We start from the raw sequence: 21,120 nt of genomic DNA, 5'->3' as shown, positions 1-21,120 counted from the left end.
TTTTCGTGGTGTTATTATTTGCATTGCAAAAACACATAACAGATAAATTAATTTTTTGTAGTGGACTATTATGGTATATTATACGTCCATGGACGTGTTAGAGGTTGTATTCTTAGGTAGTGGTAATATATGGTGTCCTTGTGTAACTACAATAACCTACATTTCGAAGAATTTAAACGTCAAAATGTATTGCCAAGTTCCAACTGAGTCCTTCATTTTGTCACTGGATACCGAGTGGATGACGTGATAAAAAGGTTGATAATTTAGTTCCGAGGGTTTCATTAACCGTATCGTCAACATTTGATTTATATGAAAACCAAAACGATTCAGACTAAACACGAGGACTTAAGGTTCTTTAGACAATGGTATGGCACTCATCTAAATTATAGTGTATTTTAATGTACTCCGTAGTCTCCCTCTTATAGTATAAGACAATGAAAATTCACCCTCCCCTTCTTTATTCCGTCATGTTACAGAGTTAGTTCCCTTGTGGGTAGGTATCGATTGTTTCGTCATTATTTTGTGAGCGCAATTCACGTCGTTTTTTAAATTCTCTTACCAAAATTTGCGACCTTTTAACGAGGACATTGACTTCCGTTTAAAAGAATAACTGGATGTATCTCCTATATTAGAATATCCTGAAAGTTGATGTGTCTCATATCAGATTACTGTCACCTACATTTTTACCTTTAATCTCAATTAAAAATAACTTTTCCGCGCCTTTTCTTTAAATGTGCTATATTCTGAGGTAGTGAAACTGAATACTTGTACATGAAACCATCTTGGTGCAATGTGGCCAAATACCAGCCAGATCACATACATGATTGGGAGAAGTTTAGCTGGGCTCTTTCTCTTTCCCTTCATTATGAGGCACTGGAACTTCATACGTGGTATATGGGTCCGCCAAGGCAAGGGAATATTGCGCAACATCAAGGCACAATTGGTGGGAGGTTTTTCCTTCGTCGAATTGTCTTGGCTTTTTTTAAACATATGAATATGTTTAACAATTGTCTTGTTTTTTTTATATAAATGTGTTACATATTAGCACGCTGATTGCAAGTGTACAAAAACCATTGAATATTTGCGTCAGTGCATAGAAATATGTGTTTATACAAGTAAAATAATTAAGACTTTTTCAGGATTATATCCTGTATTAATCTAAATCAACAAAACAATTTCACATTATTACAGAAAAAGCTCGAAACCCTAGAGGATGCCCTGAATATGCATATTGAATTTTAATATTACTGTTATCTCTTAGTTGCATTGCTTTATATTAAATGCAATACTGCCAATACAACGACTGTTAAGTGATATACATACCATCGCTAAACTATAACCGTTTGAGTCATTATCAAAAATTAATGTTATTATAATTGAATTCGCTACTACCGTATTTTTTTTCTTTGCGTAACAGATTCAGAGAATAATGTTACAAAGTGAAATAAAAAAAAAATATCGACTGAACCCAGGTTTGGTTTATATAAAGATCACATGGAGGCGTTAGCTTTTTATTGTATGGTTCTCATACCTTTATATAGAACTGTTTAGGCAATGTATACTTTTATTTAGATTTGTCTAAATTACATACTCAGTACATTAAATCGTGTCCCACGCACGAATTTAATAAAACTTTTAAAAAAAACCGATATAAATCGAGTTTCCGTAAAATACTTGGAAATGTTTGTATTTATATTTAGGTCCTTTTGCGTCAAGCCTTATAATTATTCTCCCACGAGAAGTTTTTCCGATCATAAGATTTATATTTTCCCGTCAAATTGTAACCCATCTTGTCTAACAAACTCCCTATAACTGACACGGTAAGTGCTGTACCCTTACACGACTATAATTTGCGCTCTCCCTGATCGCCCTAACGATCCCGGCCAGGGAAGTCAGTTTTATTGATTGCTTAGGACAGCACGTGCCAGACAGATTGAAGACGTGACTCGTGTGGCCGACAAGTCACTACCAGAAAATCGCGGTTAATGTTTCGGCAAATGCTGCCAATATTTATTGTGCCTTATGCGTGTCGGACTTTAAGATAAGTATGACATATAGGCTTTTATATAACCAGATGATGTTGTCATACATTCAAACCAAGCTAGTTACCCCTGGTATAGGAGACAATCTTGAACAATAATATGTCTGTGTACTTTCTAGTCCTATGTTATGATTTAAGATCTTCAACTGAAAATGCAGGCTTCGTGACTCTTTTGTTCTTTTAAGATTTTTATTTATAAACCAAACTGTTACGACAGATAGTACAATCATGATAACATATATCAATAAAGTATTTGCTTACGTGTGCCAAAAAAATATTCACAAAACGCACAGCAAACGCTGGGGTTTTCGTAAACGTTCTATTTCTTTGATTTCTTCCTATTGCCCGAATAAAACATTTTGTACGAAATAGAAATCCATTTACAGTTCCATAAACTAAATCTAATATGGTATTGCAGGACAGGTTGTATAGTAGAAATGTATGACTAGTACTCAGTAGATAACTGCATTGAAATTGACATTGGAAAAATCCCCAGTGTTCCAAGTGAATAGTTATTAGGCTAATAAAGCTTCCAGCTCCTTTTAGCCCAGTTGTAGGAGGTACGTTACGAACGACACGTATTCTACATTGGAGTAACAAATTATCCTAAAACTAGTGATTTAGTTATCTATATTTAGAATCGAGAAAGCAGAAATGAACTTCTGAGAAGCATGTACGCCAATTTATTTTCAATAGGGCAAAATGAACAGTCGATAATTTAAAGCTGACATTCAGCACATCGCGTGCATGCAATTAATACTTGCCAAAAATACTCCCGTGCCTGTAATTACACTGACGTGTCGTCTAAGTGGGCTGCTGTTTGATAAACAAAGTTCATCACGACCAAGATATAGTCGTACAATCACACGGATTTTCACTGCCATTCAGGTTACTTTCCTGTTAACCAGTGCATTGATTTGATGCAAAAAGAGTTCTTGATTCTAACTTAGTATGATTTGTCTCGTGTGAGACTTTGCTAAACATGAATAAAGACTGCAATAGTTGATAGGAAACTCTGTACTTTTACTCTTAAGAACTCATAAATTTATAGTTCGTGAGTATTCTATATATCATTATGACAAGTTTTTTTTGTGTAAATCGTTGTACAGACAAAAAACAACAGGGTTTGACTACAGCGATATCATATGTATGAGTTGTGTGTGTGTGATGTGCGTGTGTGTTTTTGGAGACTGCAGTATGTTCGGGTTGTGTGTGTGGTGCGTGCTTATTTTTTGAGACTGTAGTATGTTCGGGTTTTGTGTGCGTGTGGTGCGGGCGTGTTTTGGGAGACTGTAGTATCTTCGGGTTGTGTGTGGGAGGTGCGTGCGTGTTTGGGGAGACTGCAGTATGTTCGGGTTGTGTGTGTGGTGCGTGCGTGTTTTGGGAGACTGTAGTACCTTTGAATTGTGTGTGGGAGGCGCGTGCTTGTATTGGGAGACTGCAGTATGTTCGGGTTGTGTGTGTGGTGCGTGCATGTTTTGGGAGACTGCAGTATAATTGGATTTGTGACTCAGTGTAATAACAGAACTCTGATTAGCCTTATTTATGTCTAAGATGTAACAAACGTTATTAATCTTAATTTGTATCTGAACTATCAACCTCATAGTACAAACATTGTGTGACATTAACCTGTGTTAGCCGAGTGTGTTTATTATCATCATTAAACTGAACACCATTATATTACTTTAAAGATGCTCCACCGCCAACAGAGCATAAACGATACCCATCATTTGAACAATAATTAGTTTTCAATCGTGTATATGGGTGTCTAGTTCACATTTTTTTTTTACTTTTGGTGCATGCGCAATCAGTACTTCATTCCATTACAGGACATAGTGCCACGGAATTTCTTCGGGATGCAATTAATTATTTTCATTACATTTATCTTAAGCAAAATAAGAAGCTCAAGCTTTTCAATGGTGGTAACAGTGTAAAGTAAGTAACTTTTTGTAACTGAAGAAACATTCTAATTCGCCTGCTCCTGTTTTTGATAGAGAAAAAGTATTTTGAATGCGATGTACGATATCGAACTAATTGATACATGCAAATCCAGTTGGGACAGATTCGGGATATGACTGCAGTCAGAAAAGGAAAATTAATGATTGCAGAACTTATTTTTTATGTTTCTCATACAATATGAAAACAAGAAATAGTCGGTTATCAAGAACACAGTTGAGTACCATAGAAATTCCAACATGTTATCATCTGCTGACGATTCGTGTTGGAAGGTGATACCAATATTATTTAGAAACCAGAAAGTTGTATCTTATGTCAACATACTCAACCTTCCAAAAATGTTGTGTCAAATGTTTGCGATGTTCTTTTCAGGAAGAACCGTAAATAAATATAAATATGATACATTATTTGAGAATATGTCTTTAAAAGGAAAAATGCATTTATGTAAATGAGCCTGGAAATGAATCAATGATACTGGTTATAATTAGATACATGTTTTATGTTAAAAACAAAACACAACATCCAATAGTTTAGCAATCGTTTATTTTCGTCATAGATATGTCCATATAAAGGCATTACGAAAGTAACATAAAAAGTTTCATTTACTTGACATTTGTTTTCCTATGTAGAGTTTTAAGTTAAGTAAGTTAATTGTGCTGTTAATGATGATACTGGGACCAGGCTCTGGTCGGTTGAATGTTTGAACATCCTCATGATTTCAATTCTTGTATTCAAATATAGAATGCAAATTCGGTCGCGTGTATTCAGTTTTGATGGATGTATCATCAAAGGGATAAAGGATATCGTAAGTTTACGCAACGTAAAACGGGGCCTAACATCTTATAAACGTAATCAGAAATTATTGGCTAGCGCAAACAGCGAGTCATTGACTTAATCATATTGATGCTTCTCGTCCAAACACTCTATCCAACGTTCTCTATCAAACCTAGCTGGTAATGCGATGGCTATTTTGACAGAGTAAATATACGGACATTGTCGGTGGTTAAAAGGACAACAGATATCTTCCTTAAAATGGTCGATACTAAAGAAGACGAGATCAAATCCAAAAGGATGATACCAGGAAATTAGAATGAAAAACGATGAAAATCGAGGCATGAAGAAATGAAGGACAAAACATTGGATATGTGATATGGATATTCCTGATAAAGAAATTAAGTGCCATTACCGCTTGGATATGTTCCAGGACTGTCCTGACATTTATGGAAGGTCCATGATAAGCACCACTACACAGACGATGGATGTATATCTGGTTATTTCTTTTACAACAGAAATACACCATCAAACCAGTAGTGTCTCGCCATTATATGGCAACTCATCACAACGCTGCCTCATTAGGAGCTATATTACAAACAAATTGGAACCGCCGACGTCCAGACACAATCACGAATCACAGAGGTAGTCAAATTTAGTGACCATGTTATATATTTACCGTCATGACGAGAGAGATGATGTCTACTAGACTCTGCTTGTAATAGTTACGCGTAATATGTATGTAATGGCTCATAGTTTAGTGGATATAAATTATTTTATCATGTGATTGAAGTGGTTCAAACAAAATTTGAAGTCCCAATTCCTGATAGTTTCAACCAAAACAACTCAGCAACGATACTAGGGCAATATATATTGTAATTTCTACCGCTTAAGTATGCACATGGTAGGTCATTAGGTTGTTTGATTGTACAGACGACATATTAAAACCCCTGGAAGGATAAAGTCGCAGCATATACAAGTATCTGATCTATATCAGACATTTCTTATGAAATATGTGAATAAAGTTAATTTTCTTTAAAATACAAAGAAAAGTCAGGCCCATTGTGTCCACGGCTAGTGCGGAACTAACACCGACATTAAAGTGGTTAATCTCGGAGGCATACTGTCGCAGACACCAAGCAACACATTCTACAGATGCCACAAATGGCTTCATGTATACAACAATCGAAACCTCTAGCCGACTGGGCTTAGACTTACGAAATAAAACTTGTCATAAGTTGATTAAGGAGTAAAAACAGTTTCTAACTTGTACTTTAGAGTTGATGCTACTTGCCGTTGGTTCTCGCTGTTATCAGCATTAATGTAAAAAAAAACCACATTGTCAAAATATGTTTGGGTCAAACAAAGAGAAAGCTGCCTCTCAGAATGACCGCCATTAGGATTCCTTGATGTTTTGCACGTTTTATGTTGACTATTAATTATCTGTCTTGTTTGTGTAACCCAATGTATAGATTTCTGTTTACCAAGTTTTCTGAAGTACAAGCGGTGGTAACTTAACCAATCTATAATGTATAGTCAAATAATCTCGGCTGTGAATAGTCGGCCTCAAACCTGTACTATATAGCGAGTGCAACCCACAAACGAAGCAGTTTAGCAATTGATTGTCTTTACTATCAAATCAAATTTGGTCTATATAGTATCCTTAGCATAATAACTGATAAGCATTTTGAGATTTCCAATTTAACATGGAAATCTTATTTCTTCAATTTAACATGCACACCAATAATAAAAAGTCTCTACCAATAGCTATAGTTTTCTATCATTCAATTCAGTTATCAATTTTCAAAAAATGCTTGCATTCTTCTCGTTTGATCTTTCTTTTCATTTGAATATGCAAGACTTTGTGGTAAATGTATTAATGTGGACATTGGGTCAATGTTTTCATTGTTTCTTTCGAAAAAAAAAATAAAGAATTTCCTAAATGCATAACATGAATAATATCCCCTTATTTAAGATATGAAATATAATAACTAAACAAAGCTGGCCCTTTGGCTTTTATGTTTAAGAAATTAATACCAATTACCCAAGCTGATAAAATGATACAACAAAAATGAAGGAAGGTTGCTTTTAGAAACCCGTTCTTTTATTGTCCAGCTGGTATGTGGGACAACATCAATTAGTTTGAATAATGTTGGTGTACCAAGATAGAAATTCCCACACTATATATGGAAGGTGTGTAATTGATGACACATGTGTAGACAATGTGTGTTTTTCCTGGTTGACCAATTGATGACTTTGCCGATATGAACCAAGGATATAAATGCGTCATCAATCTGGACTTTTGTTGTACAATACAGGATACTAAATAAAGTCATGAGCACGTGTTTGACCATATTTTCATACTGAGCTGAATACGATTGTAAACAGGAAGAAGTGGTTCATTTAATAAAACAGAATATTCTTAATCTGGGTATGTTTTCGGCCTAAACTTGATCCAAAAACCTAATATAAGCCCACGACATCGGTTAAGCCCTTCACACAACTGAAAAAGAAGGGAGTGATGAAACTAGGTCTGAAGCATGGACGCTTCTTTAAAGGGACGTGGAAATAAATTATAAGTACATATACAGTGTTTGTACTATTAGATTAAAACAAAGGAATTGCAATCTAACTGGAACGGACTTTAAATGAAAGTGGTTAAAATCTGAAACGTTTGCCCGTTAAGTCAACAAGATCCTCTGGTTCATCCTCTAATGATACACTATGGATCACATTTGTTGACCATGCATGGATATGTAAACTACAGAAGTAATGACTTAACACTTCTGGATAGAAAAGGAGGGACAAAACAGGATATCACAAACAAAGCTATGGTTTTAATTTATCATCCAATACCATCACACTGGGACAGAAGGAATAACATCCTAGAGCTTCTATCGGCAATATTGGAGCATATATTCAGAAAAAGAGGAAACCCTTTGTGTTTATGCGTTACAGCTAGTGGCCATGCCATTGTGGAGATGAACAAACAGCGTCCAAAAAACCACAAAGGAGAATCGGTTGTAACAACCTCAATGGTCGCTGGTACTTGAGTTTGTAGAGCTTTCAAGATCACGGGATGTGTCGTCACTGACAACGTGACAGTGATGGACAGGGGAAGTGCTGGTGGTGATGGGAAGAGGCGAATGCAGAGCTGACTAAGGAAGTGTTTGTATATGATAACTGAAAATACACGAATATCAAGCTCAAACTAAAACCATTTTCATCAACCTGTATATTTTATTTTACAATCCATGAAATCAAGTTATCGGTGACTTGTTTCACACCCGTATCCAACACCTTTATGTGCGTGTGGAGTTGATCGGGGTCATGGACAATGGGGACGATTGGGTTGTCGCTGTTGATATAGATTAGCAGGGCATACTTTTCACAGTGTTTGGTTTTACACAAGTTAAACAAGTACAGCAGAATTAAATACTGGAATCCTACTCAAACAATTTTTGTGTTTACTACATCACAATGAAAAAAAGCAAGATTTTTTTAGGCTTCGCTTTCTACTTCCAAATAATATACTCCAGAATAGCGTCGACTAGATAGAAATAGGAAGTGAATATCTAGGAAGTCGATATCTTACTGTTTTATTATACCGTTTAGTGGTATGTTGTAGAAACAGTACAATTGGACTCCTTGATGTGACATTCCACAGAGTATGTCGACAAAGTGTATTTGTTCTTTGTAATATCTGCAGGTAAAATAGGCCACCGTTACCCCCCCCCCCCTCCTTCTGATAAGCTCTTCTATAGTATCATCGAGTGGAAATAGCAACAGAAAGGCCAACAAATGTGGATTTCCGTAGTTTGCTTGAAAATCAGGTGACAAAGATATTGACGATCAGAAAAATTCAAACTACATACCCTTTTTTTCGATACATCTCCTCTATCCCTGAGTTTAATAAAGTAAAGCCTTTAAACTTTTTTAATTGCCCATGCCATCGCCATGTTTTTCAGGAACAGAAACCGCATGCTCACAAGGAATGAATCCATAACCTTTCGAAGAGAGGATGTTGACACAATGTTGAGTTTTAGGTATTTCTTCAGAAATCAATGAAATCAATGACTTCAAGCTCACCGACTGAAAGAAATATCAAACATATTCAATTGACATAGTTTGATGCAGGATTTGATTGAATAGAGAATGGCAGCGGCAACATGGACATAGAGAATGGTAGAGGCATTCTATGACCATAGTGTATGACAGGGCTCAACATGACCACAGAGAATGGCAGGGGCAACATGGACATAGAGAATGGCAGGGGCAACATAAACATAGAGAATGGCAGGGGCAACATGGACATAGAGAATTGCAGGGGCAACATGACCATAGAGAATTACAGGGGCAACATGGACACAGAGAATTGCAGGGGCAACATGACCATAGAGAATTGCAGCGGCAACATAAACATAGAGAATTTCAGGGGAAACATGACCATGGAGAATTGCAGGGGCAACATGGACATAGAGAATTGCAGGGGCAACATGACCATAAAGAATTGCAGCGGCAACATAAACATAGAAAATGACAGGGGCAAAATGGACATAGAGAATTGCAGGGGCAACATGACCATGGAGAATTGCAGGGGGAACATGACCATAGAGAATCGCAGCGGCAACAAAAACATAGAGAATGACAGGGGCAACATGGACATAGAGAATGGCAGCGGCAACATAGACATAGAGAATGGCAGCGGCAACATAGACATAGAGAATGGCAGGGGCAACATGGACATAGAGAATGGCAGGGGCAACATGGACATAGAGAATGGCAGGGGCAACATAAACATAGAGAATGGCAGCGGCAACATGGCCATAAAGAATGGCAGGGGCAACATGACCATAGAGAATTGCAGCGGCAACATAAACATAGAGAATGACAGGGGCAACATGACCATGGAGAATTGCAGGGGCAACATGATCACAGAGAGTGGCAGCGGCAACATGGGCATAGAGAATGGCAGGGGCAACATAACAATAGAGAATGGCAGCGGCAACATGACCATAGAGAATTGCAAGGGGAAAATGGCCATTGAGAATGACGGGGCAACATGGACATAGAGAATGGCAGGGGTAACATGACCACAGAGAATGGCAGGGGCAACATGACCATAGAGAATGGCAGCGGCAACATGGAAATAGAGAATGGCAGGGGCAACATGGGCATAGAGAATGGCAGGGGCAACATGGACATAGAGAATGGCAGCGGCAACATGACCATAGAGAATTGCAAGGGGAAAATGGCCATTGAGAATGACGGGGCAACATGGACATAGAGAGGCAGGGGTAACATGACCACAGAGAATGGCAGGGGCAACATGACCATAGAGAATGGCAGCGGCAACATGGAAATAGAGAATGGCAGGGGCAACATGGGCATAGAGAATGGCAGCGGCAACATGACCATGGAGAATGGCAGCAGGCAACATAGACATAGAGAATGGCAGAGGCAACATAAACATAGAGAATGACAGGGGTAACATGGTCATAGAGAATGGCAGGGGTAACATGATCATAGAGAATGGCAGGGACAACATGGATATAGAGAAAGGCAGCGGCAACATGGACATAGAGAAAGGCAGCGGCAACATGGACATAGAGAAAGGCAGCGGCAACATGGACATAGAGAATGGCAGAGGCAACATGGACATAGAGAATGACAGGGGTAACATGGACATAGAGAATGGCAGGGGTAACATGATCATAGAGAATGGCAGGGGTAACATGATCATAGAGAATGGCAGGGGCAACATGACCAAAGAGAATGGCAGGGACAACATGGATATAGAGAAAGGCAGCGGCAACATGGACATAGAGAAAGGCAGCGGCAACATGGACATAGAGAAAGGCAGCGGCAACATGGACATAGAGAATGACAGGGGTAACATGGACATAGAGAATGGCAGCGGCAACATGGACATAGAGAATGGCAGGGGCAACATGACCATAGAGAATGGCAGCGGCAACATAAACATAGAGAATGACAGGGGCAAAATGGACATAGAGAATGGCAGGGGTAACATGACCATGGAGAATGGCAGGGGCAACATGATCGCAGAGAGTGGCAGCGGCAACATGGACATAAGAATGGCAGGGGCAACATGGGCATAGAGAATGGCAGGGGCAACATAACATAGAGAATGGCAGCGGCAACATGACCATGGAGAATGCAAGGGGAAAATGGCCATTGAGAATGGGGGCAACATGGACATAGAGAATGGCAAGGGTAACATGACCACAGAGAATGGCAGGGGCAACATGACCATAGAGAATGGCAGCGGCAACATGGAAATAGAGAATGGCAGGGGCAGCATGGGCATAGAGAATGGCAGCGGGCAACATGACACAAATGAGAGAATGGCAGGGGCAACATGGCATAGAGAATGGCAGGGGAACATAGACATAGAGAATGGCAGGGGCAACATGGACAAGAGAATGGCAGGGCAACATGAACATAGAGAATGGCAGGGGCAACATGACCATAGAGAATGGCAGCGGCAACATGGACATAGAGAATGGCAGCGGCAACATGGACATAGAGAATGGCAGCGGCAACATGGACATAGAGAATGGCAGGGGCAACATGGACATAGAGAATGGCAGGGGCAACATGGACATAGAGAATGGCAGGGGCAACATGACCATAGAGAATGGCAGGGGCAACATGACCATAGAGAATGGCAGGGGCAACATGGATATAGAGAATGGCAGCGGCAACATGGACATAGAGAATGGCAGCGGCAACATGACCATAGAGAATGGCAGGGGCAACATGGACATAGAGAATGGCAGGGGCAACATGACCATAGAGAATGGCAGGGGCAACATGGACATAGAGAATGGCAGGGGCAACATGGACATAGAGAATGGCAGGGGCAACATGACCATAGAGAATGGCAGGGGCAACATGGACATAGAGAATGGCAGGGGCAACATGGACATAGAGAATGAATGACAGGGGCAACATGGACATAGAGAATGGCAGGGCAACATGGACATAGAGAATGGCAGGGGCAACATGGACATAGAGAATGGCAGGGTAACATGGCCATAGAGAAATGGCAGGGGCAACATGACCATAGAGAATGGCAGCGGCAACATGGACATAGAGAATGGCAGGGGCAACATGGGCAGGGCAACATGACATAGAGAATGGCAGCGGCAACATGACATAGAGAATGGCAGGGGCAACATGGACATAGAGAATGGCAGCGGCAACATGGACATAGAGAATGGCAGGGGCAACATGACCATAGAGAATGGCAGCGGCAACATGGACATAGAGAATGGCAGGGGCAACATGACCATAGAGAATGGCAGGGGCAACATGACCATAGAGAATGGCAGGGGCAACATGACCATAGAGAATGGCAGCGGCAACATGGACATAGAGAATGGCAGGGGCAACATGACCATAGAGAATGGCAGCGGCAACATGGACATAGAGAATGGCAGCGGCAACATGGACATAGAGAATGGCAGGGGCAACATGGACATAGAGAATGGCAGGGGCAACATGACCATAGAGAATGGCAGGGGCAACATGGATATAGAGAATGGCAGCGGCAACATGGACATAGAGAATGGCAGGGGCAACATGAAATAGAGAATGGCAGGGGCAACATGAAATATAGAGAATGGCAGCGGCAACATGGAAATAGAGAATGGCAGCGGCAACATGACCATAGAGAATGGCAGGGGCAACATGACCATAGAGAATGGCAGGGGCAACATGGACATAGAGAATGGCAGGGGCAACATGGACATAGAGAATGGCAGGGGCAACATGGACATAGAGAATGGCAGGGGCAACATGACCATAGAGAATGGCAGCGGCAACATGGACATAGAGAATGGCAGCGGCAACAACTGGACATAGAGAATGGCAGCGGGCAACATGGACCATAGAGAATGGCAGGGGCAACATGGAAATAGAGAATGGCAGCGGCAACATGAAAATAGAGAATGGCAGCGGCAACATGGACATAGAGAATGGCAGCGGCAACATGGACATAGAGAATGGCAGCGGCAACATGGACATAGAGAATGGCAGGGGCAACATGACCATAGAGAATGGCAGCGGCAACATGACCATAGAGAATGGCAGGGGCAACATGAAAATAGAGAATGGCAGGGGCAACATGGACATAGAGAATGGCAGCGGCAACATGGACATAGAGAATGGCAGCGGCAACATGGACATAGAGAATGGCAGCGGCAACATGGACATAGAGAATGGCAGCGGCAAACATGGATATAGAGAATGGCAGCGGCAACATGGACATAGAGAATGGCAGCGGCAACATGGACATAGAGAATGGCAGCGGCAACATGACATAGAGAATGGCAGCGGCAACATGGACATAGAGAATGGCAGGGGCAACATGGACATAGAGAATGGCAGGGGCAACATGACCATAGAGAATGGTAGCGGCAACATGACCATAGAGAATGGCAGCGGCAACATGGACATAGAGAATGGCAGGGGCAACATGGACATAGAGAATGGCAGCGGCAACATGACCATAGAGAATGGCAGGGGCAACATGGACATAGAGAATGGCAGGGGCAACATGGACATAGAGAATGGCAGGGGCAACATGGACATAGAGAATGGCAGGGGCAACATGACCATAGAGAATGGCAGGGGCAACATGACCATAGAGAATGGCAGGGGCAACATGGACATAGAGAATGGCAGGGCAACATGGACATAGAGAATGGCAGGGGCAACATGACCATAGAGAATGGCAGCGGCAACATGGACATAGAGAATGGCAGGGGCAACATGGCCATAGAGAATGGCAGGGGCAACATGGACATAGAGAATGGCAGGGGCAACATGACCATAGAGAATGGCAGGGGCAACATGACCATAGAGAATGGCAGGGGCAACATGACCATAGAGAATGGCAGCGGCAACATGGACATAGAGAATGGCAGCGGCAACATGGACATAGAGAATGGCAGCGGCAACATGGACATAGAGAATGGCAGCGGCAACATGGACATAGAGAATGGCAGGGGCAACATGACATAGAGAATGGCAGGGGCAACATGATCATAGAGAATGGCAGGGGCAACATGACCATAGAGAATGGCAGGGGCAACATGGACATAGAGAATGGCAGGGGCAACATGACCATAGAGAATGGCAGCGGCAACATGGACATAGAGAATGGCAGCGGCAACATGGACATAGAGAATGGCAGGGGCAACATGGACATAGAGAATGGCAGGGGCAACATGACCATAGAGAATGGCAGGGGCAACATGACCATAGAGAATGGCAGGGGCAACATGGACATAGAGAATGGCAGCGGCAACATGGACATAGAGAATGGCAGCGGCAACATGGACATAGAGAATGGCAGGGGCAACATGGACATAGAGAATGGCAGGGGCAACATGGACATAGAGAATGGCAGGGGCAACATGGACATAGAGAATGGCAGGGGCAACATGGACATAGAGAATGGCAGGGGCAACATGACATAGAGAATGGCAGGGGCAACATGACCATAGAGAATGGCAGGCAACATGACATAGAGAATGGCAGGGGCAACATGGACATAGAGAATGGCAGGGGCAACATGAATAGAGAATGGCAGGGGCAACATGGACATAGAGAATGGCAGGGGCAACATGGACATAGAGAATGGCAGGGGCAACATGACCATAGAGAATGGCAGCGGCAACATGGACATAGAGAATGGCAGCGGCAACATGGACATAGAGAATGGCAGGGGCAACATGACCATAGAGAATGGCAGCGGCAACATGGAAATAGAGAATGGCAGCTGCAACATGGCCATAGAGAATGGCAGGGGCAACATGGACATAGAGAATGGCAGCTGCAACATGGCCATAGAGAATGGTAGGGGCAACATGGACATAGAGAATGGCAGGGGCAACATGACCATAGAGAATGGTAGGGGGCAACATGACATAGAGAATGGCAGCGGCAACATGGACATAGAGAATGGCAGGGGCAACATGGACATAGAGAATGGCAGGGGCAACATGGACATAGAGAATGGCAGGGGCAACATGACCATAGAGAATGGCAGGGGAAACATGGAGCATAGAGAATGGCAGGGGGACATGGACATAGAGAATGGCAGGGGCAACATGGACATAGAGAATGGCAGGGCAACATGACATAGAGAATGGCAGGGGCAACATGGACATAGAGAATGGCAGGGCAACATGACATAGAGAATGGCAGGGGCAACATGGACCATAGAGAATGGCAGGGGCAACATGGACCATAGAGAATGGCAGGGGCAACATGACCATAGAGAATGGCAGCGGCAACATGGACATAGAGAATGGCAGGGGCAACATGGACATAGAGAATGGCAGGGGCAACATGACCATAGAGAATGGCAGGGGCAACATGGACATAGAGAATGGCAGCGGCAACATGGACATAGAGAATGGCAGGGGCAACATGACATAGAGAATGGCAGGGGCAACATGACCATAGAGAATGGCAGCGGCAACATGGAATAGAGAATGGCAGCGGCAACATGGACATAGAGAATGGCAGCGGCAACATGGACATAGAGAATGGCAGGGGCAACATGACCATAGAGAATGGCAGGGGCAACATGGCAACGAAATGGCAGGCAACATGACCATAGAGAATGGCAGGGGCAACATGGACATAGAGAATGGCAGGGGCAACATGGACATAGAGAATGGCAGGGGCAACATGACCATAGAGAATGGCAGCGGCAACATGGACATAGAGAATGGCAGCGGCAACATGGACATAGAGAATGGCAGGGGCAACATGGACATAGAGAATGGCAGGGGCAACATGATCATAGAGAATGGCAGGGGCAACATGACCAAAGAGAATGGCAGGGACAACATGGATATAGAGAAAGGCAGCGGCAACATGGACATAGAGAATGGCAGCGGCAACATGGACATAGAGAATGGCAGGGGCAACATGGACATAGAGAATGGCAGGGGCAACATGACCATAGAGAATGGCAGGGGCAACATGACCATAGAGAATGGCAGGGGCAACATGACCATAGAGAATGGCAGGGCAACATGACATAGAGAATGGCAGGGGCAACATGACCATAGAGAATGGCAGGGGCAACATGGACCATAGAGAATGGCAGGGGCAACATGGCATAGAGAATGGCAGGGGCAACATGACCATAGAGAATGGCAGGGGCAACATGACCATAGAGAATGGCAGGGGCAACATGGACCATAGAGAATGGCAGGGGCAACATGGCATAGAGAAGGGCAGCGGCAACATGACCATAGAGAATGGCAGGGACAACATGGATATAGAGAAAGGCAGCGGCAACATGGACATAGAGAATGGCAGCGGCAACATGGACATAGAGAATGGCAGCGGCAACATGGACATAGAGAATGGCAGGGGCAACATGACCATAGAGAATGGCAGGGGCAACATGGACATAGAGAATGGCAGCGGCAACATGGACATAGAGAATGGCAGCGGCAACATGGACATAGAGAATGGCAGCGGCAACATGGACATAGAGAATGGCAGCGGCAACATGGACATAGAGAATGGCAGGGCAACATGGACATAGAGAATGGCAGCGGCAACATGACATAGAGAATGGCAGGGGCAACATGGACATAGAGAATGGCAGGGCAACATGGACATAGAGAATGGCAGGGGCAACATGAACATAGAGAATGGCAGGGGCAACATGGACATAGAGAATGGCAGGGGCAACATGACATAGAGAATGGCAGCGGGCAACAACATGAACATAGAGAATGGCAGGGGCAACATGGACATAGAGAATGGCAGGGGCAACATGGACATAGAGAATGGCAGCGGCAACATGACCATAGAGAATGGCAGCGGCAACATGGACATAGAGAATGGCAGAGGCAACATGGACATAGAGAATGGCAGGGGCAACATGGACATAGAGAATGGCAGGGGTAACATGATCATAGAGAATGGCAGGGGCAACATGACCAAAGAGAATGGCAGGGACAACATGGATATAGAGAAAGGCAGCGGCAACATGACCATAGAGAATGGCAGGGGCAACATGGATATAGAGAATGGCAGGGGCAACATGACATAGAGAATGGCAGGGGCAACATGGACATAGAGAATGGCAGGAGCAACATGACCATAGAGAATGGCAGGGGCAACATGGACATAGAGAATGGCAGGGGCAACATGACCATAGAGAATGGCAGGGGCAACATGACCATAGAGAATGGCAGCGGCAACATGGACATAGAGAATGGCAGGGGCAACATGACCATAGAGAATGGCAGGGGCAACATGGACATAGAGAATGGCAGGGGCAACATGGACATAGAGAATGGCAGGGGCAACATGACCATAGAGAATGGCAGGGGCAACATGACCATAGAGAATGGCAGGGGCAACATGGACATAGAGAATGGCAGGGGCAACATGGGCATAGAGAATGGCAGGGGCAACATGACCATAGAGAATGGCAGCGGCAACATGACATAGAGAATGGCAGGGGCAACATGACATAGAGAATGGCAGGGGCAACATGACCATAGAGAATGGCAGGGGCAACATGACATAGAGAATGGCAGCGGCAACATGACCATAGAGAATGGCAGGGGCAACATGGACAATAGAGAGGAATGGCAGGGGCAACATGGACCATAGAGAATGGCAGGGGCAACATGACATAGAGAATGGCAGCGGCAACATGACATAGAGAATGGCAGCGGCAACATGGACATAGAGAATGGCAGGGGCAACATGGACATAGAGAATGGCAGGGGCAACATGACCATAGAGAATGGCAGGGGCAACATGACCATAGAGAATGGCAGCGGCAACATGGACATAGAGAATGGCAGCGGCAACATGGACATAGAGAATGGCAGCGGCAACATGGACATAGAGAATGGCAGGGGCAACATGGACATAGAGAATGGCAGGGGCAACATGGACATAGAGAATGGCAGGGGCAACATGGACATAGAGAATGGCAGGGGCAACATGGACATAGAGAATGGCAGGGGCAACATGACCATAGAGAATGGCAGCGGCAACATGGACCATAGAGAATGGCAGGGGCAACATGGACCATAGAGAATGGCAGCGGCAACATGGACATAGAGAATGGCAGGGGCAACATGGACATAGAGAATGGCAGGGGCAACATGGACATAGAGAATGGCAGGGGCAACATGACCATAGAGAATGGCAGGGGCAACATGGAAATAGAGAATGGCAGCGGCAACATGGACATAGAGAATGGCAGCGGCAACATGGACATAGAGAATGGCAGCGGCAACATGGACATAGAGAATGGCAGGGGCAACATGACCATAGAGAATGGCAGGGGCAACATGGACATAGAGAATGGCAGGGGCAACATGGACCATAGAGAATGGCAGGGGCAACATGGACCATAGAGAATGGCAGGGGCAACATGACCATAGAGAATGGCAGGGGTAACATGGACATAGAGAATGGCAGGGGCAACATGGACATAGAGAATGGCAGGGGCAACATGACCAAAGAGAATGGCAGGGCAACATGGACATAGAGAATGGCAGGGGCAACATGGACCATAGAGAATGGCAGGGGCAACATGGACATAGAGAATGGCAGAGGCAACATGGACATAGAGAATGGCAGGGGTAACATGACCATAGAGAATGGCAGGGGCAACATGACCATAGAGAATGGCAGGGGGCAACATGACATGAGATGAGGGGCAACATGAATGGCAGGGCAACATGGACCATAGAGAATGGCAGGGGCAACATGGACCATAGAGAATGGCAGCGGCAACATGGACATAGAGAATGGCAGGGGCAACATGGACATAGAGAATGGCAGGGGCAACATGGACCATAGAGAATGGCAGGGGCAACATGATCATAGAGAATGGCAGGGGCAACATGACCAAAGAGAATGGCAGGGACAACATGGATATAGAGAAAGGCAGCGGCAACATGGACATAGAGAAAGGCAGCGGCAACATGGACATAGAGAAAGGCAGCGGCAACATGGACATAGAGAATGGCAGGGGCAACATGGACATAGAGAATGGCAGGGGCAACATGACCATAGAGAATGGCAGGGGCAACATGGATATAGAGAATGGCAGGGGCAACATGACATAGAGAATGGCAGGGGCAACATGGACATAGAGAATGGCAGGGCAACATGACATAGAGAATGGCAGGGAGGCAAACATGACATAGAGAATGGCAGGGGCAACATGGACATAGAGAATGGCAGCGGCAACATGACATAGAGAATGGCAGCGGCAACATGGACATAGAGAATGGCAGCGGCAACATGACCATAGAGAATGGCAGGGGCAACATGGACATAGAGAATGGCAGGGGGCAACATGACCATAGAGAATGGCAGGGGCAACATGACCATAGAGAATGGCAGCGGCAACATGGACATAGAGAATGGCAGGGGCAACATGGACATAGAGAATGGCAGGGCAACATGACAAGAGAATGGCAGGGCAACATGGACATAGAGAATGGCAGGGCAACATGACATAGAGAATGGCAGGGCAACATGAAAAGATGGCAGGGGCAACATGGACATAGAGAATGGCAGCGGCAACATGGACATAGAGAATGGCAGGGGCAACATGACCATAGAGAATGGCAGCGGCAACATGGAAATAGAGAATGGCAGGGGCAACATGGACCATAGAGAATGGCAGGGGCAACATGGACATAGAGAATGGCAGGGGCAACATGACCATAGAGAATGGCAGGGGCAACATGGAAATAGAGAATGGCAGGGGCAACATGGGCATAGAGAATGGCAGCGGCAACATGACCATAGAGAATGGCAGCGGCAACATGGACATAGAGAATGGCAGGGGCAACATGACCATAGAGAATGGCAGGGGCAACATGGAAATAGAGAATGGCAGCGGCAACATGGAAATAGAGAATGGCAGCGGCAACATGGACATAGAGAATGGCAGCGGCAACATGGACATAGAGAATGGCAGGGGCAACATGGACATAGAGAATGGCAGCGGCAACATGACCATAGAGAATGGCAGGGGCAACATGGAAATAGAGAATGGCAGCGGCAACATGACCATAGAGAATGGCAGCGGCAACATGGAAATAGAGAATGGCAGCGGCAACATGGACATAGAGAATGGCAGGGCGGCAACATAGAATAGGACATAGAGAATGGCAGCGGCAACATGGACATAGAGAATGGCAGCGGCAACATGACATAGAGAATGGCAGCGGCAACATGGACATAGAGAATGGCAGCGGCAACATGACATAGAGAATGGCAGCGGCAACATGGCATAGAGAATGGCAGCGGCAACATGGACATAGAGAATGGCAGCGGCAACATGGACATAGAGAATGGCAGCGGCAACATGGACATAGAGAATGGCAGCGGCAACATGACCATAGAGAATGGCAGCGGCAACATGACATAGAGAATGGCAGCGGCAACATGGACATAGAGAATGGCAGCGGCAACATGGACATAGAGAATGGCAGCGGCAACATGGACATAGAGAATGGCAGGGCAACATGGACATAGAGAATGGCAGCGGCAACATGGACATAGAGAATGGCAGCGGCAACATGGACATAGAGAATGGCAGGGGCAACATGGACATAGAGAAGAATGGCAGTGACAACATGGACATAGAGAATGGTAGGGGCAACATGACGATGGAGAATGGCAGCAGCAATATGGACATAAAGAATGGCAGCAGCAACATGGACATAGAGAATGGCAGCGGCAACATGGACATAGAGGATGGCAGCGGCAACATGGACATAGAGGATGGCAGGGGCAACATAGACATAGAGAATGGCAGGGGCAACATAGACATAGAGAATGGCAGCGGCAACATGACCATAGAGATTGGCAGGGCAACATGACCATAGAGATTGGCAGGGCAACATGACCATAGAGATTGGCAGGGCAACATGACCATAGAAAATGGCAGGGGCAACATAACCATAGAGAATGGCAGGGGCAACATGGACATATCACTTTTTCTTTCTGATTTGCCTCAATCCCTTTCCGATTGTTTTTACTTTAATTTTATAGGCCAGTGAGGATTGAGAAAGGCCTTCTTTTGTATAAAAAATTCTTACTATTTCACACAAGACATGTGCCGGAACGGTTTAAAGTGTATAATCAATTGAACTCACTGAAACATATTGAACACGGCATCAGGTCGTTTTTCAATAGGAATAAAATCCTGATGCTTTTAATCATAGAGGATCTTACAACATCCCATATGGTGCTATGTTCATATGACCTTTCAAATTGACCAATCAAATTACTATCTGCAAAATCAT

At 44.1% G+C, this 21,120-nt stretch overlaps 3 protein-coding genes across 3 annotated transcripts; all 3 read left to right on the top strand.

Moving 5' to 3' along the window:
- Positions 1–10,191: 10,191 nt before the first annotated feature.
- Positions 10,192–10,890, top strand: LOC138322101 (high mobility group nucleosome-binding domain-containing protein 5-like). The gene has a single exon (XM_069266158.1). The coding sequence runs from the start codon at positions 10,192–10,194 to the stop codon at positions 10,888–10,890; it is 699 nt and encodes a 232-aa protein (XP_069122259.1).
- Positions 10,891–14,478: 3,588 nt separating this feature from the next.
- On the top strand, positions 14,479–16,880 carry LOC138322100 (putative carbonic anhydrase 2). The gene is made up of 2 exons (XM_069266157.1): positions 14,479–14,926; positions 16,666–16,880. The coding sequence occupies exons 1-2, from the start codon at positions 14,479–14,481 to the stop codon at positions 16,878–16,880; spliced, it is 663 nt and encodes a 220-aa protein (XP_069122258.1).
- Positions 16,881–20,364: 3,484 nt separating this feature from the next.
- On the top strand, positions 20,365–20,694 carry LOC138322099 (high mobility group nucleosome-binding domain-containing protein 5-like). The gene has a single exon (XM_069266156.1). The coding sequence runs from the start codon at positions 20,365–20,367 to the stop codon at positions 20,692–20,694; it is 330 nt and encodes a 109-aa protein (XP_069122257.1).
- The last annotated feature ends 426 nt before the right edge of the window (positions 20,695–21,120 follow it).

Source organism: Argopecten irradians, chromosome 4, assembly GCF_041381155.1.
Source record: "Argopecten irradians isolate NY chromosome 4, Ai_NY, whole genome shotgun sequence".
Lineage (NCBI taxonomy): Eukaryota > Metazoa > Mollusca > Bivalvia > Pectinida > Pectinidae > Argopecten > Argopecten irradians.
The sequence above is the reverse complement of the archived record's forward strand: the minus strand, read 5'-3'. Positions and strand labels throughout refer to the sequence as shown.